The sequence below is a fragment of the Macrotis lagotis genome, chromosome 7, assembly GCF_037893015.1.
Source record: "Macrotis lagotis isolate mMagLag1 chromosome 7, bilby.v1.9.chrom.fasta, whole genome shotgun sequence".
Taxonomy (NCBI): Eukaryota; Metazoa; Chordata; class Mammalia; order Peramelemorphia; family Peramelidae; genus Macrotis; species Macrotis lagotis.
Window position 1 is genome coordinate 219908329 of NC_133664.1, and position 25155 is coordinate 219933483.

Sequence of the window (25155 nt, forward strand, 5' to 3'; positions counted from 1 at the left end):
AGAAAGAAAGAAAGAAAGAAAGAAAGAAAGAAAGAAAGAAAGAAAGAAAGAAAGAAAGAAAGAAAGAAAGAAAGAAAGAAAGAAAGAAAGAAAGAAAGAAAGAATATTTCATTGACTGGAAGGGTATTTCAGGTTTTTGTGACAAAAAGATCAGAACTTAATGGAAAATTTAATATATAAGATCTGGGGGGAAAATAAGGTAAACATTAAAGACCAAATATAAGGGATCCAATAGGGTCAAACTGTTGACTTCTTATATGGGAAAATGTTATTTGTACTCTTAAAAATGTTATCGTTACTTTGGTAGTTTGAAAGACCATACATAGATAGAAGGCTTAGGGTTGAACTGAGTATATTAGGTTGATTCTAAAAAAAAAGCAAAATTGGTAGGAAAAAAGTAAAAAGGAGTAATTATCTCATATAAATGAGGTGTGAAATGAAGAACTGTTATAGAGGAAGCAGGTAGGGTTGGAGGCCTGGCACTTCTGGAAGCCTACTCTCATTGGAACTGAGTTAAATAGGGAACAACACATACATCTAAAAGGTTATAACAATTCTAAATTTATAAAGAAATGGGAAGGTGAGGGAGCAGGATAAAAGGAAATACTTTTAGAGGGGTTGTAGATCAAGAAGTAGAATATGGAGGGGGCAAAGATAAGGGAGGGATGCTTAGGAGGCTGGATAGATTAAGGAAGAGAAGGTTAAGGGAAAACATAAAAGAGGGATTATTTTTTAAACAGGGTTCAGATTAGCCAGATAGTGGTGAGAAGTAAATCAGATAGGTGAGGAACAATAGGATAAAAAACAGACTGATTTTGTTTCTTCCTTAAGGATGTGATTTCTCTCTCATCACACTCAATTTGGATCAATGTACAACATGGAAACAAAAAAAAAACAGTGAGGACAACAGGAAAAATAGGATGGATAGAAATAGACAACTAGTAATTATTATTTTAACATGACAAGATGCACTCACCTTTAAATGGAAATAGATGACAGACTATTATTTTCTTTTGTGGGGGGAGGTTTGTAAGGCATTGGGGTTAAGTGACTTGCCCAAGTTCACACAGCTAGGTAATTGTTAAGTGTCTGAGGCTGGATTTGAACTCAGGTCTTCCTTACTCCAGGGCTGTTGCTCTAGCCACTACACCACCTAGCTGCCCCTAGAGAGCAGAATAGGTTAAAAAATCAAAATCTGACAACATGTTGCTTAAGAGAAACATTTTAAAATAAAAGTTAAACCGAAATGTTGGAGTAGAATTTATTATGTTTCAGTCAATGTAAAAAAAGCAGGAGTAGAAATCATGATCTCAGAGAAAATCAAAGCTAATACATTTAATTAAAAAATATAAAAAGTAAACTATTATGATTAAAAAGTACCACAATGAAAAAAAAAGTACCATAATGAAGCAATATCAGTACTAAACCTATATGCATTTAAATTTTTAAAAGAAAAGTTAAATGAATTATAGGTGGTAATAGAAAGTATTATTAGAGGGGAACTTTAATCTTCCCCTCTCAGAACTATATGAATTAAACCAAAAAAAAAAGAAAAGAAAAAGAAAAAAGTCAGGGAAGTGAATAGAATTTTAACTAAGCTAGATATGATAGATATCTAGATTTGAATTTGAATTGAATGGGAATAGAAAGGAATACACCTTTTTTTTGCAATACATAGTACCTTTAAAAAACTGATCATATTTTGAACATAATTAATTTTATCATTAACAATTTTTATAACTAAATATAGAAAATAAGTAATAATAAATGCATTCTTTCTATATCACAAGGAAATGAAAATTATATTCAATAAGGAACTGTGGAAAATATTAAAAAGTAATTAGAGGGGGTGGAGCCAAGATGGCGACAAGAGAGGATCATCTCTTAGGTGCTCTCTCTTAAACCTTATAAGCTAAGGACTCTAACTAAATTTTTGAGAGACAGAACCCACAGAGGGATCCACTGAGGGAGTTCTCCAGCCCAAGGAAACCTAGAAAAGAGTGGAAAGGCTCTGCTCCCTGGGGGTGCAGGGGTGGCCCACCAGAGCAAAGGAATCTCAGCCTCCTGGTGGCAGCCCCAGTGCACTGGGAACCATGGCTTACAGCAGGGAGGGCAGTAACCTGACCTATACCGCGGGGAGTACTGGCACAACTTGGGGGATCAGCGGGGGTATCTTTGCCAGAGTGAGCACGTGAAGCCCAGCAAGCAGTGTGGCAGCAGCAGCCCAGATCCAGGAACCAGAAGCTGGTGGAGCTAGTAAGCAGGAGCTCCCAGGGCATGAGCACTGAGCCTGGGGAGGGGAGTGAAGAGAGGGACTGCAGAGCTCTGTCCTCTGTCCCTGGAACAGGACTCTGGGGTTCTGACCACATTCAGATCCTGATTGCAGTCTAGGCCCTCCCATAGAACAGCAGGCCCCCCCCCCACCTCAGCCCTGTGGCAGAGGGGGGCAGTTATTATGGTTATTCACAGACCAGGAGGGAGGACAGAGCCTCACACACTGAGATCCTTGTGGGGGTGTCCCAAAAGCTCAGAAAACACCCCAAAACCAGGTTCATGCTGGGAAAATGAGTAAGCAGGAACACCCTTGAGAAATACTTTGCCTGTGATCCCAAGAAGGATCAAAACACTCAATCTGAAGATGAGGAGGTACAAGCTCCTGCATCGAAAGACTCCAAGAAAAACAGAAATTGGGCTCAGGCCATGACAGAGCTCAAAAAAGACTTTGAAAATCAAGTGAGGGAGATAGAAGAAAAATTGGGAAAAGAAATGAGAGAGATGCAGGAAAAACATGAAAAAGAAGTCAGCAGTCAAGGAGATCCAAAAAAAAAAATGCTGAAGAAAATAACATGTTAAAAACCAGCATAGGTCACACAAATAAAACAGTTCAAAAAGCTACTGAGGAGAAGAATGCTTTAAAAAGCAGAATTGGCCAGATGGAAAAAGAGATAAGAAAGCTCTCTGAGGAAAACAAATCCTTCAGACAAAGAATAGAACTCAGGGAAGTTGCTGAATTTATGAGAAATCAGGACTCAATACTTCAAAACCAAAAAGAATGAAAAATTAGAAGAAAATGTGAAACATCTCATTGAAAAGACAACGATATGGAAAACAGATTTAGGAAAGATAATTTAAAAACTATTGGAATATCTGAAAGTCATGATCAGGAAAAGAGCTTTAACATCATTTTCAAAGAATTACTATAGGAAAATTGCCCTGATATCCTAGAAACAGAGGGTAAAGTAGAAATTGATAGAATCCACCCAACTCCCCAAGAAAGAAATCTAAAAAAAAACAACCCTCAGGAATATTATAGCCAAGTTCCAGAACTCCCAAGTCAAAGAGAAAATATTACAAGCAGCCAGAAGGACACAATTCAAATATCGTGGAGCTGCAGTCAGGATCACACAGTAATTAGCAGTAACTACATTGGAAGCTCATAGGGCTTGGAATATAATATACCAGAAGTCAAAAGAACTTGGAATGCAACTGAGAATCAACTACCCAGCAAAACTAAACATCCTCTTCCAGGGAAAAAGATGGACTTTCAATGAACCAGGGGAATTTCAGATGTTCCTGTTGGAATGGCCAGAGCTGAACAGAAGGTTTGATCTTCAAATACAGGACTCAGGTGAAGCATAGAGAGTGGAGGAAAAGAGGAAAATATGAGGGACTTAATGATGATGAACTACATGTATTCCTGTATAGAAGAATGACACTGATAGTACTCATGCGAACCTTCTCAATTAACAGAGCAGGTAGAAGGAGATTTTATAGATGAAGCACAGGAGAAAGCTGAATTTGAAGATATAATGTAGTGTAAAAATGGAGTCAATAGATAAAAGGGAAATGTAATGGGAGAAAGAAAAAGGAGAGGAGGAATAGGCTAAGATATTTCATATAAGATTTGTCTTTATTCCAATGAGCTATTGCAATGATATGGAAGGGGGGAAGGTAAAGGGGAATGAGGGAATCTTCACTCTCATCAGAGGAAGGGGTATAGACATCTGGAGTAAGAAGAAGAGAAGGGGGATGGGGGAAGGGGGGGGATGTGAGTGATGGAGGAGAGGATGGACCATGGAAGGAGAGTGGTCAGATATAACACATTTTCTTTTTGGCTTCTTGCAAGGGGCTGGGATTGGATGGCCTGTCTGGGACCATAGAGCCAGGTGGATGCTGGGCCTAAGGGGTGGTATATAGGCCCAGGTCTGGGGATCTGTCTGCTGTGCCACTCAGCTACCCTACAGCAGAGTCAGAGTGAAATGAGAGAGAAAATATAGTACATGGTAGTGGAGAAATACGAATAGAGGGAGTTGCAATCAGCAATGGCAACTGTGGAAAAATATGGAAGTAACTTTTGTGATGGAATTATCCTAAAGAATGTGATCCATCAACAACAGAGCTGCTGGTGTTGGAACACAGACTGAAGCACATTTATTATTATTATTATTATTATTATTATTATTATTATTATTATTATTATTTTCTGGGGGGTGTTGCAGGGTAAATGGGGCTGGGTGGCCTGCCTGGGGTCACACAGCTGGGTGATTGTTGGGTGTCTGAGGCTGGATTCGGGCCCGGGTGCTCCTGGCTCAAGGGCCAGTGCTCTGTCTGCCACCTAGCCGCCCCTACTATTATTACTATTTTATTTTATTTTAGGTCTTTTTTTTTCTTTTTTTGGTTTATGCAGGACAGTGGGGTTGGGGTGGCTTACATGTCACACAGCTGGGTGATTGTTGGGTGTATGGGGCTGGATTTGGGCTCCGGTGCTCCTTGCTCTAGGGCGGGTGTTCCATCCACTGTGCCACCTGGCCATACCTACAATTATTATTATTTTTTTAATTTAATTTTAATTCTTTTCTCTCCCCTTTACTTTATCGCTCATGTGGGTCTATATTTTTTTGGGGGGAGGGGGTATTATGTTTACTCTTAAACAAGAATATTTTCAGTAATGTATAAAAAACATTATTTGTACAAATAAAAATAAATAAATAAAAAGGTAGAGACTAAACAACCCAATCTTAAAGAATGAATGAGTTAAACAATAAATCATAGAAACAATAATTTCATTCAAGAAAATAGCAATAATGAGATAATATTTCAAAACCTATGGGATGTAACAAAAATAGTAGAGGAAAATTTTTATCTCAGTATTTACATCAGTAAAATGAGAAAGCTGACTAGTAAATTGAGTATATAATTAAAAAAACTAGAAAAAGAACTATTTAAAATTGCCAACTAAACACTAAATTGGAGATCTTTAAAATTAAAGGTGAGCTTAATGAAATTTATGTAAAGAAAACTATTGAATTAACAAATAGGTTTTATGAAAAACCCAATAAAATAGATAAACCATTGATTAATGTTAAAAAAGAGAAAAGAAAATCGTTCCTTTCTCTCTCTCTCTCTCTCTCAGATTTATTTATTTTTTTTTATTTTACAATTTTTCTCCAATCTTGCTTCCCTTCTCCCAACCTCCCAAAGAAGGGAGTCTGTTAGTCTTTACATTGTTTCCATGGTATACACTGATCTAATTTGAATGTGATGAGATAAAAATTATATCCTTAAGAAAAAAAAATTAAGTCTAAGAGATAGCAAACTTACATAATGATTATTGGGGGTTTTTTTAAAGGTAATAGACTTTGGTTTCTGTTCAAACTCCACAATTCTTTCTCTGGACATAGGTGGTATTCTCTGTTGCAGATACCCCAAAATTGTGCTTGATTGTTGCTTTGATGGAATGAGCAAGTCCATTAAGGTTGATCATCACCCCCCGTGTTGCTGTTAGGCTGTACAGTGTTCTGGTTCTGCTCATCTCACTCAGCATCAGTTCATTCACATCTTTCCAGGCTTCTCTGAATTCTCATCCCTCCTGGTTTCTAATAGGATAATAATGTTCCATAATATACATATACTACAGTTTGTTCAGCCATTCCCTAATTGATGGACATTCACTCAGTTTCCAATTCTTTGCCACCACAAAAGGGTTGCTATGAATATTTTTGTACAAATGATGTTCTTATGATCTTTTTTTCATGATCTTTTTTTTTCCCATGATCTCTTCAGGCTATAGACCCATTAGTTCTCTCTCCATTTCCCCTCTTCTTTCTCTTTCCTTTCTCTCTCTTCTCGCTTTCCCCCTTTCTTTCATTCTTTCTTTCTTTCTCTCTATCTTTTCTTTCTTTTGTTTCTTTTTTCTTTCTTTCTTCTCTTTCTTCCTTTTTTTTCCTCTTCTTTCTTGGTTTCAGTTTTCTTCCACAAAATTACTAATATTGAAATATGTTCTAAAGGATTGCACATATATCACTTATTGTTTACCATCTCGGGGAGGAAGGTGAGGAGGGAGGGAGAATATTTGGAATTCAATTTTTTTTTTCTTTTTAAAGATTTTATTTTGAGTTTTACAATTTTTCCCCCGATCTTACTTCCCTCCCCCCACACCCACAGAAGGCAATTTGCCAGTCTTTACATTGTTTCCATGGTATACATTGATCCAAATTGAATGTGATGAGAGAGAAATCATATCCTTAAAGAAGAAACAAAAAGCATAAGAGATAGCAAGATCAGACAATAAGGTCTCAGGTTTGTGGGTTTTTTTTTTTTTTCTAAATTAGAGGTAATAGTCCTTGGTCTTTGTTCAAACTCCACAGTTCTTTCTCTGGATACAGATGTTATTTTCCATCATAGACAGCCCCAAATTGTCTCTTGATTGTTGCACTGATGGAATGACTGAGTCCATCAAGGTTGATCCTTGCCCCCATGTTGCTGTTAGGGTGTACAATGTTTTTCTGGTTCTGCTCATCTCGCTCAGCATCAGAAACTCAAAAATTTTAAAAAAAAGTTAAAATTCTTACATGTAATTTGGGGAAAAGTAAAATATTAAAGAAAAAAGACCAAGTAGACCAGTATTACAGAATATCAAACTATGTGGAAGAGAATCAAGAGAAGGCTGAAAAAAGTAGAAAGAGAACAGTTTGTGAAGAACTTTGAAAGCCAAATAGGATTTTAGATTTTATCAGAGTGGCAATAGGGAGCTACTAAAATTTATTGAGTATGGGGTATGTGTTTGTATGAGTGACATGGTCAGACCAGAACTTTTTATCTTTCTTTGTATTCATCCCTAGGTGATTATAGTTTGACTGTTTCACCTCACTGGGACCAGGGAGTTGGGGTGAGGGAAGGGGAGGTGGAGTAAAGAGTAGGGAATGAAAGTGCAACCTGAGCTGGGAAGGGTGGACTGGGGAAGTTGTGTCATCAGGAGGAACCTAGGTTTGTGAGAGGCTGCAGTTCAGAATTACTGGGGTAGGGCATGATAGGATACCAGGATCATATGTTAATTACTAAGGAATGCATGCAGACCATGAAAATTTGGCCTGAATATGGAAGTTAGTTTTGCTTAATTTTTTTTCCTTTTGAAGTAGGAGTTTTAATCTTTTGTTTTATAGATTCCTTTCACAGCCTGGTGAAACCTTTCTTAGAATAATAAGTAAGATACATGGAATAATAAAGAAACCACTTATGTTAAAATACAATTATCAAAATATTCTTTAAAAATAAATTCATATAGGACAGCTAGGTGGCGCAGTGGATAAAGCACTGTCCCTGGAGTCAGGAGTACCTGGGTTCAAATCCAGTCTCAGACACTTAATAATTACCTAGCTGTATGGCCTTGGGCAAGTCACTTAACCCCATTGACTAGCAAAAACCTGAAAAAAAAATCATATGATCAACTTTGATGGACTTGTTCATTCCATCAGTGCAACAATCAGGGACAATTTGGGGCTGTCTGCAATGGAGAATACTATCTGTATCCAGAGAAACAGCTGTGGAGTTTGAACAAAGACCAAGGTCTATTACCTTTAATTTAGGAAAAAAAAACCTGTTATCTTTTTGTCTGATCTTGCTATTTCTTATACTTTATATTTCTTCCTTAAGGATATGATTTCTCTCTCATCACATTCAACTTGTATCAATGTATACCATGGAAACAATGTAAAGACTGACAAATTGCCTTCTGTGGGGGGTGGGGGAAAGGAAGTAAGATTAGGGGAAAAATTGTAAAATTCAAAATAAATAAAATCTTTAAAAAAAATAAATTTGGGTCGGCTAGGTGGCACAGTGGATAGAGCACTGGCTCTGGAGTCAGGAGGACCAAAGTTTAAATCCAGCCTCAGACACTTAATAACTATCTAGCTGTGTGACCTTGGGCAAGCCACTTAACTCTACTGCCTTGCAAACCACCCCCCCACAAAAAATAAATAAATAAAAATAAAAATAAATTCATGGTTACCAGTTTAAGAATCTCTGCTATAAGGGATGAATCTGTGGAAAGAGATGTAGTTAATTTTAAATTTTTTAAAAAAAAGAGCTATCAATAAAATTGTATTTTTAGGTGTGCTGTTATTTTTTTTGTATACACAGGGTCTGTGACTCTCTCTGACTGTCTTGGAGTACAGGCTGACTATTAGTATCATGAAGTTTAAATTAGTGACTTTTTTAGATAATTCCAAACTTTTAGACCATTAGACCAAGGTTTAACACTACCAGTGCTCATTAATGTGAACATGTCTTCTCACATCTTCAGTATTTACCATTTTTGTCTTTTGTAATGTTTGCCAATCTGATAAATATAAGGTTAAAACCTCAGGTAATTTACATTTTATTTTATTTGGATATATTTTATATATTTCATACAGTTGTTGACAGTTTGCATTTCAGTCTTTTAAAAACTATGTTAGGATGTTCTCAGAAAAGACTGGAAAGACTTACATGAACTGATGCTAAGTGAAATGTTACAGAGTAACAGCAATACTGTAGAATGATCAGCTGTGTATGACTTAGTCTTTCTCAACGAGACCCAAGACAACTCTGAAGGACTTGTGATGAAGACTGCTATCTATCCCCAGAGAAAGAGCCAATGGTGTCTGAATTCAGATTGAAGCATACTTTTTAAAATTTTATTTTTCTTGAGATTTCTTTTTTTTGGTGGAGTCTCTATTTCTTTCTCAATATGGCTATTTTGGAAATGTTTTGCTTTCTAAATGAGGGGGAGTGAAGAAGGAAGAAGGGACCTCAAAGTTTTAAAAATGAATGTTAATTGTTTCTATATGTATCTGAGGAAAGATTAAAATATTAAATAAATTTTTTAAATACTCAGAAATTTGGAATGTGAATTAAAAAACTAAAAAATAAAAGCTACCTGTCAAAATAAAATTAAACTGAACTCTTTGCATTTATAATGAATCTTGGCTCTAGAAGAGATTGAAAAAATATATACTTTTCTCCTTTGCAGAGGTTGGAGGTGATGAGTATAGACACTATTAGACTTGATTTGTTGGTTTTGCTAAAATTGCTTTTTCTTTCTTTTGACTCTTTATTACAAGGAAGGCCTGGATGGATGGGTCTTAGGGGAGTCATAATATTTGGAAATGAAATTGATATTAAAACAAGGATATAATTTTTTAAAAAACTGTTCATACCATTAGCTGACCTACCTATAGGAAAATGATTTTGGGGGGAGGGAGATTATGATACAAAGATTTTCCAATTTGACAGTTTCTTCTTTTTTCTAGATAACTGATTTTATTTGTGCAAAAACTTTGTACTCAAAATTGACTTTTCTCTTATGATCATTGTAATACCTTGATTAATTTTCCCCCTAGCCAAAGATCTGAAAAGTACCATTCCTCATTCTTCAGATAAGAGGGTTCATGGACATTTTGAAGCATTTTTTTCTTTTTTGAACATAATGTTTTACATGACTATACTCATCTGTTCTGGATTTTATTTTTCTTGACTGTTTTTTTGTTTAGTAATCCTTTTATAAATATAAAAATCTTGGATATGTGAAAAAAATTTTCAAATCATCAGTTTCTTCACAGCTTTAATAAGAAATACCTAATTATAATCTTAATTACAGAATAATGACATATTCAGTGTAATCTATCTATATATGTGTAGCAAATTAAAAACATTTATTAAGCTTAGATTCGATTTGCAAAAATTTATATCTGACAAATGTCATGTGCTCTTGCAAAGAGTGCATAGGACATTTCTGCAGCAATCAAAAAATTGTAAAAACCTTTTTCATTAACTTCAGAGTTCAAGTTGTAAACATTCCTGATTTTAATCACTGGAAACATAGTTTCTTTCAAGTTTTTAATTTTGGATGTACTAGATATTTTATATCCACCTATAACAAGTTCTTATGGTTTTGAAAATTTTGTGAGTTCAAATAAACAATCACGATCAGCCTCAGTTTGATGATCTCTCACAGAATTTATGTTGACATCCTCCGTGTATGAATGATGTTTGAGGATCTTAATACTTGAAAAATCCTGAGACACAAGTATCAGAAAATAACTAGGCCCTAGTAGGATTTCCTGCAGGTTTGGGATCATAGCTATATAGAAAAGTAGCTGCTATTACAAGGATGGCTCCAAGAAAAAAGACACTGGTTGGAACAAAATCTTGCAGCCAAAAATAGGAGATTAGTGTTGATGATATTACAGACAAAGATGTTGCAAATCCTTTTAAGATATTATCTGCATACTTAATATCAGCAGCTATGACAAGGCCTCCAAGTGCCTGAAGAACAACAACTATCCAGGTCAGTTTGTTATATCCCTGAAAAAAAATCCATTCTTTGATACTAATTCTCCATCATAAATGTAAACACCCATTAATCTGAATATGCTCCCAAAAGAACCAAGTTGAGTATTTCTAATCCACACAGACTGCTTGGTTTCTTTTAAAATTTTCTCAAAATAAACTCCCGCAAAGCCACTTGAAAAACAAGCTGTAAGAACGGCCATCAGACCTACAAACTGAGAGCCTGGCTGAGAGTTCCTTAGAAGTGGATTCTTGAGAATCTGAGGGCCACTGTACAAAAGTGACACCTGCCATTAAAATCATTAGAGAGAGCCACTGGTACAAGCCTAATTTTTTACTAAGCACAAACAGAAAACAGTGCTGTTGTAAGAATTTTTAATTGATAAGGAACCTGATAAGTAGCTGCATCTAGGCTTGATAATGCTACATAGAGTAAATTATTCTGTAGAGTATATATTCCTGATGGAATAGCAAGCTTAAGTGTTTCCATAGGTTTGTTTAGAATTTCATCATGTAACACTGTTCAGTACTTGGAGACTGAATTTGCTATCTTTGTGGACTAATAAAATGCAGGCAACAATCTTCAAAAGTTCAGCAATGACTACTGCAGTAGATGACAAATGACGAGGCCCATCTTCTTTCAAAGTTCTCGAATAACACATAGTAAGAACCAAGCTGGTAGTCTGAAAGACCAGGATTCCCAAAGAAAGGTACTTTAAATTGGGAGACATGGCCTCTTCCTCATATACCTCGGCGAGCCCCCCGAAGCCAGCTGCGGAGCCCTGGGTGGCCGGGTCTACTGAACCTGCCGCTCTGCAGAGAGCTGTGCCACCGCGCCCGCCGCCAGCCCGGCAAATAATCTTTCCTTGACTTTTTTAATGAGTAGGGTAGGCGAGAAATGAAAGAGAAAATTCAGAACTGTAAATAAAAGTGAATTTTAAATGAATAAATGTTTAGTGGTGGGGTTTTTTGTTTGGGGATTTTTATGTGACCTACATTAAAGTCACTTATTTATTTGAACTTATTTTGATATATGGCTTAAGATATTGATCAAAGCTAATTTGTGTGAAACTGCTTTACAGTTTTTTTGGGGGGGTTAGATTCTTTTCCAATTTTTCTCAAGTTTTAACAGACTTTGCTTATCTAACCTTGCTATAATTGAAGAGCACTTTTTCTTGCTTGTTAGATACCTATTTAGAATGTTTTCCTTTGTGCTTTCTGGAGGGAAAAAATGTTTTAAAAAAATTCTGAACTTTTTTTAACTTTTTTTTCCCCCTCCTCTCCTCTCTCCCTTAGGACAAGAGAAAATTTCTGGCAGCTACTGTGGAAAAAGTGATGCAGATGCAGACAATATGTCAGGACCTTAGACAGGAGAAGGTTAAACTATTACTAGCAATGGTATTGGCTAAAAAAGTTATGACCCATGTCCCATCCTTGTTTCGAAACATCTTCTACATCACTGTGGACTACATTAACCAGAACCTGGGTAACTACACAAGGAACTTAACCAGAGACGTAAGTTCCAGGGATGTCACCTATCTTAGATTGCTACAGAACCAAATGAGAGAATAAATCTGAGCTGATTATCCTCATTCTTTAAAAATTATAGCTTAGCTACTATTGGTTGGAATTAATGAATAAATGATTGAATAAATAAAAAATGTATTTAATAAGTATTTAGCATGTGGCAGTAAGGCAAGAAGCTTTTATTGCAATTTTACTATTTGCCAAACACTGTATTAAGTGTTAGGGATACAAAGAAAAGCAAAGGATGTGTTCCTGTCTTCAAGGAGGACATTCTTATGGAAGAAATACCATATAATTAGGTTTGAACAACATAAATACAGAGAAAATGCCAGCTAATTTTGAGGGAAAGTTTCTAGCAACTGGAGGGAACTAGAAAAACTTGCTTGCAGAAGGAATTTGAACTCAGTCCTGAAGGAGCCAGGAATCCCAAGAAATGGACATGAGGAAGGGCAGGGGAGACAATGAGTGCAAAAACAGAGAATCAGGAGATGACATCTCATGTGCAAGGAACAGCATAGCTAGATCTTGGAGTAAAGTGTAAGATTTGAAAGGTTTGAAGGACTTTAAATGCCAAATACAAGACTTTGTATTTGATCCTGGAGGTAAAAGGGGTCAACTGCAATTTATTGAGTAATTGGGGTGACTCAGACCTATATTTTGAACTCAATATGGTCAAAACAGACTCATTCCCCCTAAAATCTTGCCATCAGCTAGTTGAGAAACTTATTATTCTAAAGAGTAACACCACCCTCCTAGTCCCTTAGCTTCAAAATCATCCTGGATTCCTCCCCTATCTCTCACTCCCTATGTCCAAGCTGTTGCCAAGTCCTCCTAATTTTGCAACGACTCTCAAATATACTCCCTTCTCTCCTCTGATGCTGCCCCCAATTCAACATAAGCCCTCATCAACTCATGCCTGAATTACTGTAATAGCTTGTTAATAGGTCTACCTGCCTCAAATCTTTCCTCACTCCAGTTCAACCTCCATTCAGCCAATAAAGTGATTTTCCTAAAATCATGTTGTTTTCCCCCTATCTCCACTCCCATTTTTCCTACCCAACTCAATAAACTCCAGTGACTCCCTGTTGCCTCCAAAATTAAAAGCCATTCATAACCTAGCTCCTTCCTACCTTTATAATCTTCTTACCCCTTATTCCCCACCCCATATTCTGAGACAGTATCAACTGGCCTGCCCGCAGTTCCATGAACAGAATATGCCATCTTTCAGCTCCAGCTATTTTTTCTGACTGTCGCCCATGCTTAGAATGTTCTCCCTCCTCTGCTGTGAATGGTGATCTCCCTGGCTTCCATTAAGTTCCAACTAAAATTCTACCTTCTACTGGAAGTCTTAATTCCTGTGCCTTCCCCTCTAATTATCTCCTATTTATCCTGAATATAGCTTGCTTTGTATAAATGTGTTTACATGTTGTCTCTCCCATTAAATGACTAAATTTTTCGAGTCTGCTAAATACCTCTAGATGTGTCCAGTAAGTATCTGGTGATATAAAGATCTGTGAAATAACTGCATGGATTTGATCATTTAGAGGAGATAATTTGATCACCAATTGAGGTAAAAGAGAGACCGAGCTAGATCCTTGAAGGACACCAATGTTAATGGGCATAACAAGGATGCAATGGAGACTGACACAGAACAAGAGGGTGCAGGAATAGGTGATTGATGTTTCAGATGATAGAGTATGAAAACTGAGAAAAGACCCTTAGATTTGGAAATTAAAAGATCATTGCTAACTGGAAAGGGTAGTTTCAGTTGACTGAGGTATAGAAGCCAGATTGCAAAAGGTTTAGAAAGAAGTGGCACTGAATAGTGAGGGAATGTGATGAAGAAGAGAACTAAGATGCAGGGCAGCACATCAGATTGCAGACTGACACAGGTGGATGGGTTGTGAAAAAAGTCTGGGTCAGTCTGACATATGTGATTGGCACCAGCTAGCTCAGCCCCTTTGGGGGAATGGGAACAGTCATGGACCACCTGTGTACATTATGTTCTCCTTTCTCCCAATGATTCTAGTGTCCTAATGAAAAAAAAAACTCAACTGATGAAACTAAACTAGTTTTTCGGGAAACTAGGGCATTTGTAGAAATTTTTTTTCATGTTTTAAAGATATGAGAAATGGTTTTGAACTTGGAGTCTAAGATCTAGCTCCCCTCTGAGTTATTAGTACTAAGAGACAAAATTGGAGTTTTGTCATGCTTCTTGGAAGAATAAATAACAGACTCACAGGGCCATACATCTAGAGGGTAACTTAAGATGGCCAGGACTTGTTTTATTGACACTTCATGAAGTCAGTGTATTCTAAAACATGTATTTGAAAGCAAAGGGAACAGGAGAAATTCAAAGGGAAAATACACAAAGACCTATTTTAAAACTTTCCATGCTAGTGTACCTCATTGCCATCTTCAAGTCCCTAAAAATTTTAAAAGGGATTATTCTTCATAGCCATTGCTGGCCAGGCCTATAGGCTATCTCCTAAGTTATGAATCAGTGTTGAAGATGGCAATGAGGTACACTAGCATGGAAAGTTACAAAGAGAATACATCTTACCTGAGCATTTCACCTGAATGGAAAGGTCCAGTGTGTATCTGAATTATTGTTTAAATAGATTACCCTGTGGGGCAGCTAGGTGGCGCAGTGGATAGAGCACTGGCCTTGGAGTCAGGAGCACCTGAGTTCAAAACTGGTGGCAGACACTTAATAATTACCTAGCTGTGTGGCCTTGGGCAAGCCACTTAACCCCATTGCATTGCAAAAACTAAAAAGGATAGATGATAGATAGATAGATAGATAGATAGATAGATAGATAGATAGATAGATAGATACCCTGAGAGGTTTTATAGTTTCTCCATAAAAAAATGACTTCCAACCTATTCATCAATGATCCTTAAAATTAACTGCTTCTGACTACCAACTGCATTGAGATACTATCAATATAAAGTACCATGTACTTGAAAGAGGAAGAGTGTAACCAATAATATAAAAATTCAAAGGTTAAATCAAATTCTTCACAAGTGGGCCCTGACAAAGTTCCTATACAATTGCTTTCAGCAGTGAGCATCCAAATTGTCAAGAGTAAAATGGATGTAATAACTACAGCAGAGATTATGGTGAAGTCTTGAGACTTTTGATCACTGATCCTTCAGTATCCTACTGAAGAAGCTATGGGGGAATTTAATTAATAGATATTTAAGGTGAAAGTGCTTTAAAACCTGTCCGGAGTCTAGGAAGCTTATAAGAGTTGAATGGAAATTCACTCAGGAACATAAATTGGTTATCCTTAAGAAACAGGTTATTTTGAATATGCAATATTTACAGGGGCATGAGATGCCATGGCTCCAGCAGCCACATAAATGATATTTCTCTTCTATAATGTTTTTAAAGAATTTTAACTGCTACTCTTATGACCAGTAATTACATTAAAACACTAAGTAATCAGTGTGGCATAGTAGGAAAGAATACTTGCTTGTTTTGTAGTCAGAGGACCTGGATCCAGATTGCAGCTAGTCACCTGCTGTATGATCTTGGGGACACCAGTTGTAGAATAAGGGGATTGACTCCCAAGGTCTCGTTCCAGCTTTAATTCTGAATTCCCAAAAGAATGACTATTTCATTAGACTAGTTCTAATTTTTGTGTTCTTTTCCTTTTTTTCCCTAGGGCACAGACTGAATGGATTATCTTGCAAAGGCCATTTACCCAAACATTTGGACTTTTAAAAACCTTTTTTGGGGAAAGTAGTCTAACAGTATCTGATGGAATAGGCACAGTAAATATTTTTAGATGTTATGTTGTAAGAATAGAAACATATAGACAAAATGCTGGGTTATTTGTTTTCCTGGATATTTTAAAAAACTGAAAACACAAAACTTTACTTTTGGTGATTGGAGAATAGAAGTGATTCTCTTCTCCTGTACTCCCAAACAGAGCTCTTTCTGTTATAATGCGAAATCACCTTTTCTGTATTCATGCCCAGGCAGAGTTGCCTTCAATCCGAAGATATGTCATTTATTTCTTGTCATAGGGTAGTATACAAGTGTCAAGACACTCCCAAGTGTGGCCCAAACTAGATTAAAATGTAATAGGGGGCAGCTAGGTGGCACACTAGATAGAGCACCAGCCCTGGAGTCAGGAGGACCTGAGTTCAAATGTGACCTCAGACACTTAATAACTGTCTAGCTGTGTGGCCCTGGGCAAGTCACTTAACCCCATTGTCTTAAATAAAATTTTTTAAAAACTTAATTGGGAAATACATAACTAATTGAATAAAAATATGCAACATAACATTAGTATTTCTAAGTAAATGTACTGCCCATAAGGATTTCTATTAATATTTTAGTGACACAATTTGTGTTTGAGTTTGACAGTTACAAATATCTATTGTTTACCACTAGTAGAACAGAAAAAAAGTATCAATAGAGTTCCAGGGCTAAATTTCTGCTTTATACTTGAAATTTTAATTGATGACTTGAATACAATTTTTAGCAACAGTTCTATTATGATGATTTTCTGGAATGTGGTAAAGACTTAATGTTTCAATTTGTATTGTTACTTTTTATAATTGGAAATAAAATTTAAAATTGGTTATCAATGTGTGTGAAAACCATGGTTAAGACAGCAACATAAGAAAGCTTGGGATATTAGCCTTAAACATACATTAGATGGATTAGAGTTCATACTCTAAATTATTTTAAATCCTTCATGAAATAAGTTGCCACTCTGTGCTAAAAACTGACATGACCAAAATGATACAAGTGCCTGGTTTCCTGAGTCAATAATCTTTAAAATGTGTAATTAGGGGCGGCTAGGTGGCACAGTAGATAGAGCACCGACCCTGGAGTGAGGAATACCTGAGTTCAAATCCGGCCTCAGACACTTAATAATCACTGAGCTGTGTGGTCTTGAGCAGGTCATTTAACCCCACTGCCTTGTAAAAAAACAAAAAAAAATGTGTAATTAAAATAAGGGAAAAAATGCACACACTTAAAAAAAGAATTTTATTGTTTATTAAAGTGCAACCTTAGAGTATGGTCTTATAGCAAGCAGTGTTTTGTCTAAAGGAAAGGGAAGATTGGAAGAAGGTTGTATATATATATATATATATATATGTATATATCCCTTAGAGATTAAATATATAATCCATCCACTAGGGATGGAAAAAATTTAACACTGCAGAAATAAATATTCTTCCTGTTTAAAAAAGCAAATGGCACAAAAGGTTTTGAACTTTAAAGTGCTGCACTCAAACAATGGATTGGACCACAGCCACATGGGTTTTTTATAGCAAACTTAACCAGAATTTTGTGAAAACAGGTAATTATGGGTAAGAAGTTATTTAAAGGTCTGTGACCTAGTTAATCACTACATTTTTTCTAGATGATCATCCTGGGCTTCAAAATGTGAAGACTTTGTACTGTGGAAAGACTATGACGATAGATGTTGTGGATCACATGCTGCTAAATGCTTTTTCCCATTCTGATTCTGAGTCACAGTATCACCTCCCCCATTTTCTGCCTACCTGGCGGACACAAAACTTTTAAAAGGGTTACTTGTTACCAGGCAAGAAAGAGAAGCTGAGGATCATCTTCCCCTTCTTTCCTAACCCCCAATTCCAATTCTAGCAACAGAAACCATTCTGACAGCTCCAGAAAGAATTAGGAATTAGGTAGATTGTTGATCTAGCCCCAAGGAACCCTCTATGTTTCACAGTGCCAGTTTATAGAGTTCCTAGGTGCTGGGTCTACAAGGATGACAATGGCTCTTTGAAGGTGAGAATGAACATGGCTCCAGTTCATGCCCTTGCATTAGTGTTTATAAACAACACCAAGACTCATTCTAACCAGTCTAATCCAGCCAATGGAATTTCTTCAGTGGCCAAGAAAAGTTCCTGTGATTTTAATTTTAAGTGTAATCATCATTTAAAAGGGACATGAACAAAGATAAGAATGCATCCTGTAAAGAAATGGATTTCATCAACCCCCTACCCCATTTATTTATTCATTTATTCATTTGGTGGATCATTAGATTACCAAGAAAGGGAATACCTTTTTTCTGTTTTGTTAGTGGTTTGAATACTAAGCAAGCAAGGAATGTCACTCAAAGTCTAGTAACAAAATGTAACTAACAGAATTGAGGTCAGCAATAACTAGAGACACATAAGGACAAACATGGGGTAGTGGAAAGAATACTGTTGCCTGGAGCCAGACCTCAATTAAAATCCCACTTCTGATACTAAATTGTCTGTTTCAAGTCATAACCTCTCTGAACTTCAGTTTCCTTATCTACCAAACAGAACTGATATATGGTCAGTGTAAGAAAAAGCATTTCATGAGCTCATAAATTTGCTTTCAAATTGGGAACCCTCGGGAATAGGAAATTAGAGAATTTAAGGCAATGAAGGTAATCTATAGGACTCGAATGAAGCTAAAGATCTAGAAAGTTGTGGGGAAAAACAGACGTTCCTATTGGATTCAGCAAAGAGCAAACAGATCCTAAAATGAATACAGCACAATGGTGTCACCAAATTGAGGACAAAGACACAGAAACTTGAACTAAGGGCTGCCTCTTCATTTTAAAAAATTAAGTCCCCATGAACAAGTTATTTATTGATAAAAATAAATCAATATATCAACATGAGGGAGTCTGGTGTTCACAAATATTTTGTTCACTTTATGCATTATGCATCAATACATTAAGTTCCTCAATTGGGGGAGGATGGAAGAAATTTTCAATAAAAAAAGAACAATTAAAATACAAGTTATAAATTGATAGTCAAACGCAGATAATTCAAAAGGGCAAACAATCCAAACTATTTTTGTAACAATGGTAGACTTTGCTTCCCAATGTTTTGTTTCAGTTAAGTGAGGAGTAGGATTCAACCACCAAATACAGACACTTATTTACAGACATAAATAGATCTATAAAATAGGTACATGATTAAAATCTAATGCAACATGGTGAGCCTGTTTTTAGTTATTAGTCTTGTTCCCAACTACCATTAGAAAAGAATATATTGAAATGAACTTCCAAAGTGAGTTCACACCTGATGTTAGCAGGTCAGATGAGTTGGAAGATTTTAAATTGGCCATGGAAGATGGAAAAGTGGTTAAAATGAGAGTTGATTTTATCAGATTCAAAGAATGGTTTATTTCATTTGTTTCTCTTGTGAAAAAGACAAAAAGCTTTCCTTGAAAGATGATAGGTTTCTGGAAGGAAGATGTAAAATGATAAATGACCATAGACCTCATTTTTTTCCCCACCTGATCATCTTTGCAAAGAGATGCTCAATTCTTACCTAAATGTTAAAGCAGGTACTTCTCAGAAGTCTGGCTTTGTTGGCATAGTCAATTCAAAGATATTTGCATTGACTGGGGTCTAGTACTTCAAATTCTCTATGGGCAATGGAAACTGAGCCAAAACTTCAGACAGGTCATTAGCCCCAACCTGCTCATCCACGAAACCATTTTATTTTTTTGTTTCTTGTTTCAAAAGGGGTGAAATGACCAAAAAAAGGCAATAGGAAGGAAGAAGAAAATAACAAACCACCTCTAATGGGGATAAACCAGATACTGGAATAATCTGAATGCAGACTGTGACTAGAAATAGGAAGAGAACAAACAAGATTGTGAAATTTTGAGATTCATTAAATTCTTACTGAATTCAAGTATTTTTTAGATGTGAACATAAATGAAGACAAAACCAGTCAGGGGACTGGTTAAGCAGGAAGTGAGGCACTTAATCTGAAGGAAGAGAAAAAAGGGAAACAGCAGCAAAGCATAGATCTGGAAAGGGTTATTTCAGTCAATGCAGACTAAAAATTCCCTACAAAAGCACAATGCTTCTGCTATAAGGTGCCAGGAACAATTATACTAGTTCACAAAATGGTATGCCAATTTCCTTGCACCTCCAAAAGCCAGGTAACAAGCCAGATACCCTTAAATATTAATAATTGTGCTCTAAATAGAAAATACTTTTTTTTAAAGTCAGCTCCACCCCCCCAAGTAGTACAGAGAGTATATTAATGATAAGCATTAATCACAAATTTTCCCTTCTGCTTGAGTGAATCAATGGGGAAAAAAATTACCTTATGCCTTTTGTGTTTTTTGGCCTACTGCAATGTCTAGCAGACATCCCTGAGCATAATTTCAACCTGAGCTCTACATATTGAGAAGCCACATGTTTGTGGCTGTATGCAGTGTAAACATAAGGATCCAGTGACCTCCAATTACAGACAACAGCAATCTAGGCTGGGTGAAGATCACCCTTAGTCTTCAGAGGGAGTTAGAAAAGCATGGATTTGACCCCTTTTAAGACCCAGAGGGTGGGCTGGCTCTTCTATTTCAAATAATGAGAGGCAAGAATATAAATACCTTATTTTTATAATTTCATACCTAACTACTTATGTATTTATTTTTATATAGCAATATTATAAAGCAATTATATGTTTTGGCTTATAGAAATAGGTATTCATCCTGGAGCCACAATTCATCCTTTTATCTTTTGATAGTCCTTTGATGATAGTCATTAAGTGAATTAAAGAATACCTAGGAAGACCTGGTTATCTAGCAATATGCTATCTATCCTCCAAGGTTTGTACAAGAGAATTAACATTTATCCAAGTGCTGACAATTGTCAGACATAACTAACCCAACTTTCCTGGCTGAGTTAAGAGAAAAATTAAATGACTTAGTTACTTATGTCACTTGGCAGCAACTTGTAGGTTTTGAATTGCCTCCGGCTGGGCTAGGCAGCATTTGTAGATGCCCCCGGTTGACCTGTGGAATATGAAGAATAAGAATAAAAAGAAGTACAGTGACATAAAAGAAGATGCACATGGAGGAGAATGATGGAGTGACCCACACTCCCCCAAGCTCTAAGGTCTTAAGATAGAAAAGCACTTAATAGGTCTAAGCTCGTTCTTAATCCATAAACCAAAGAAACTAATAAAAGACTGGTACTAATGATAAACTTTCTTATACTGGCAAAGTTTTAGCTGTCTCTATTGTCTCTCCAGTGATCTCTCTGATATTTCACAAAATTTCAGATCAGCTGTTTTAAAAGTTAATCTCTAAACTTACCAGGATTATGTTAAAAATAAATGGCACATAGAAGATGTCTAAGTGTGGAAATGTGTGACAAAAAAATGGTTAACACTTACACTCCCCCCCCAGAAATGTCTATTTTTCTCAGTTATCATTAAAACAAAAATCATTAATTTAGCACCCACAGAATACCCTGCAGTATGTCAGGGGGAGGGTTCTGGGGAAGAAAACATTAATTTTCCTAAGCACAGAAAAAAGGATAAAATTCTTATTTCTGGCTCTTTGCTGAGGGTTAAAATGAATTATTAAGGAGATATAGATTTTATCCAAACCAGGAAATAGAAAACTGAGAATAAAAAATTTTTTTTCAATATTCCAAAGAATATTGAAAGCACCCTTCTCAATACAGGGCAAATAAGAGATGTCTGAATACCAAAAAGATGATTTCTAAAAACCAATTAAATTTGTCTTAAATCTTCATTTTAATTTTGATTTAAGTGGAAATATAAATAATAAGAAGTCTATGACATTTTATCAACCAAGAACCAAAATTGGTCTTAGTTAAAGGAAGAGGTAAGGAAATTGTTACTTAACATATAGCAAATTTGACAAAAAAAAAATGTTGGTTTCAATCAAGGGAAAAGCAAATATATAGTGAACCCATATTATTAGGGCTAAAACAATCACTTCTTTAGACTCCTCTTTCTTGAAGGGACAAGAAAGCAATCATACACACATAAGCTCAAAAGGTTAAAATTCCCCTAAGAAACAGCTCAAAAACCTGGGCTTGCCTTTATTATATTACCCTGTATTCAGCACCAGCTACTGGGCTTTGAAACCCAGGGTTTTTAAATTATTTAAGAATGGAGAATTTTATTTTACTACTAAAAAAATCATTAATATAAAGTAATCAATTCTCTTCATTGACATCTTAGTCATCAGTAAGAGTTACAATTTAAATGCCGAACTTAAGATGCAGAAGTTAAAATGCATATAAACCAACTCTGACTTCCATTATCTCAAAAAACAATGTCCAAGGGGTTTTCTGGTTCTTAACTCATTCAGAATTGTGCTAATTCTGGCTTTCTTGAGCTATACTAAAACCTAGAGAACATAAAACCCTAAGCAAATCTCAGGAATGTCAAAATATATTTCATCGATAAAACTACAGAAGTTAGACAAAATTTTAAGGTTTTTTTGAGTCAACTAAGAAAAAATATTGCTTCAGGAAGAAGCTTTTTTTAATGAAAAATGCAAAAACAAAATATATATGAAACAAGTTTATGTGATCAGTTTAAATAGATGTCTTTTCAAATTAATTTTATTACAAATTACAAGATCAAAAAAAGTAGTTGACATTTTCTGATGAGTGTAAAATACTTTTTTGCCTCAGGAATATGTGATCTGTATAAAGACACTGTGACCTTAAAAGCATGAAATGACATAATTCTGGAATCCTCTTGGGGAAGGAATTTGAAACACTGCCAAAAGAAATGGGACAGAGATTAAGCTGAATGGAAACTAAATTCAAGGACTGGGAATCGTTGCTTTGATTTCCTTTTGACTTCTATACCTCTGTAGGAAGAAGCATGAAGAAACCAAGATTTCAAAGACATCTTCCTGGAATGACCAGGCCAAACCAACATTTCAGAGTAGGCCTTAGTCTTTACTTTTATAGGCTCCCCTGGTTCCTTACTTAATTTCAATATAATATAAATGACTTTCTATATACAACAAGTTGTCAGCTGGCTCCATAAATAATAGTATTCGAATCCTCATCACATTCAATTGTGACCTATCAGGAGCTGGCCATCCAGTAGGAAAGAAAATCAACAGATGAGAAAAGCAATGCCACAGGTAAGTGACAATAGAGTTGATTCCACCACTGAAGGAAACAACCTGAAAGTGAATAGGCTGATTATAAAAAGGAACCAGAGCAGGTCAACTGGTCTGACCTTCCATCTCCAAGTTAAGACTGAAAATTCTCATTCTGATCACCGGTGATCTGCCCTGCACTTTGACTGTGTGAGGAACCCTGGGTGTCTCTGGTTTGGGGGTATTTTTTTCAGAGTTCTAAAGGCAGCATCTTTACAAGGCAGAGCTGTAGAAAGCTTTGGGGACTTGACTGGTAAGAGCAGAGGTATAGAGCAAGCACTCTCCCATGGGGACTCAGAAGAAACTCGGGGATGAAAAGGAGCAGTGCAGTACCTGAGAGGCAGCTGCAACATAAGGGGAAAGCTCCCTCATGCTACAGGACAAAGGAAATAGGGAAATAGAAGGGATGAAGTGGTGTGGCTGTAACAACAGCCAGGACCATGAGAAAACTAGAAATTTCAGGGGGTAAAAAGCAGACAGGCTAGTTACTTAAGTAGTCTGTCAGGAAAATTCTTCTGCCTCCCCCCACCCCAGGAATTCCCATTTCAGATTTCCCTACATTAGCTCTTCTCTAATGCTTAGAGTCTGAATCCACAGGATGAACATACACCTGTGGATGGTGGTATTTGGAATCCTCACTCTTTTTGCTTTCCTTCCCTTCATACAATTTGCTATTTCTTTCTCAAGGCCAAAGCCACCCCAACTGCCACTGCCAACATGGCAACAGCAGCAGCCCCACCATACAACAGGATAGATTTGCCCTCTGGTAACAAAAGGTGCTTCTCTTCAGCAGCAGGGGATGGGTCTTCAGAGAAGCCCTCCTTCCTCACTCTTATCTCCCTTTTCTGAGGCAGTATCTTTTTTAGCTCTGGGGTAGATACCCCTTCATCAGCTTTGGGGGTTGATTTCAGGGGAGGTTGACTTGACTTGGGGAATTGCAGAACGGTTGACTTTTCTTTTGCCACTCTGACTTCCTCTTCCTCAAGTTCTACAAATGAAGATGTGTCGGGGCTGGTTTTCTCAATAGCAACAGTTCCTGTGATCCTTTCCATCTCTAGCAAGGATGTGGCAGTGGTATCTGGAAGCAAGAAGACAGGGGGACCCTGGAACCCCTGGGGTACCTGCAGCACCTCAGAAGCTGCCACTGCCCCTTCTATTCCCTCTGGTATTTCTTCTTTCTCCACATGCACAATATCTGAATTTGAAGAGTTGTTCTCACTTCTTTCTTCACCACCCCCATTACTATCCAAACTCTTAACCTCTTCAGGATCCATAGCAATTTGCTGCCAAGACTCAGGACCCAAGGACACTGGCAAGTTTTCTGTGTGCCAGCTCTGGCTTGCTGACAGAGACACGGGCAAGCTTTCAGACTGCCAGGAAGTGGTCACAGTTGGAGATTCTGGGGGAGTGACCTGGGCAGAATTGTCACTGGTTAGGATGTAAATGTCATTACTGTCCTCTGCAATAAGTCCAGGGTCCTCCTCTTCTGACTCCAGATTAAAGACAGTGCCCTAAAGAAGAAAAAAGCCAAGTTAGCAAAGATTAAAGACTATTTCTCATTTTTCTTTCCTAAATTCCAAGTTGCCTTATGTAGCTCAAATTTATCTAGCACTTTAATCTCATTTGATCAGAGATCTGGTTAAGGGCTATTAATCACCATTTTAGAGATAAGAAATGAATAACTCAGGGTCACAAGAGTCTGGAACTGAACACCTGGTTCCAAGTCCAACATTCTGTGCACTACAGCATTTTTGCCTCTCATATTTAGGCTGTATTACATTCATTTTTAAGTCATTACAGAAAAATCCCATTGGACTTTCCCACTTACATGTTCCTTCCCTCTCACTGCCTCTTCCACCCTCCCCTGGCCTTTCAGTCCTTAGAGATGCCAAATGAGAAGAGTGGCATGCCTATTTCTACCACTTGGATGAAATGGAAGTCACCCATAAACTGGTGCTGAGTGAAGGGAGCAGAACCAGGAGAACATCGTACATAATAACAGCAACATTGCATGATGATTAATTATGATGGACCTCACTCTCTCAGCAGTTCAGTGGTCAAGGACAATTCTAAAAGACTTGTGATGGAAAATG

The 25155-nt window shown here is 36.8% G+C and overlaps 2 protein-coding genes and 1 pseudogene across 2 annotated transcripts in view; 1 reads left to right on the forward strand and 2 right to left on the reverse strand.

Annotated features, from left to right (window-relative positions):
* Positions 1 to 16737, forward strand: part of BID (BH3 interacting domain death agonist) — a 52710-nt gene extending 35973 nt beyond the window's left edge. The window contains exons 5-6 of the mRNA XM_074194940.1: positions 11905 to 12123; positions 15807 to 16737. Of these exons, the coding sequence (XP_074051041.1) occupies positions 11905 to 12123; positions 15807 to 15818 (231 nt within the window). The 3' untranslated portion in view covers positions 15819 to 16737. The remainder of the gene's footprint in view (positions 1 to 11904; positions 12124 to 15806) is intronic.
* LOC141493500 (UDP-N-acetylglucosamine transporter pseudogene) lies at positions 9918 to 14641 on the reverse strand (annotated as a pseudogene).
* Positions 14954 to 25155, reverse strand: part of BCL2L13 (BCL2 like 13) — a 110530-nt gene continuing 100328 nt past the window's right edge. The window contains exon 7 of the mRNA XM_074194938.1: positions 14954 to 24573. Coding sequence (XP_074051039.1) covers positions 23734 to 24573 — 840 coding nt within the window. The 3' untranslated portion in view covers positions 14954 to 23733. The remainder of the gene's footprint in view (positions 24574 to 25155) is intronic.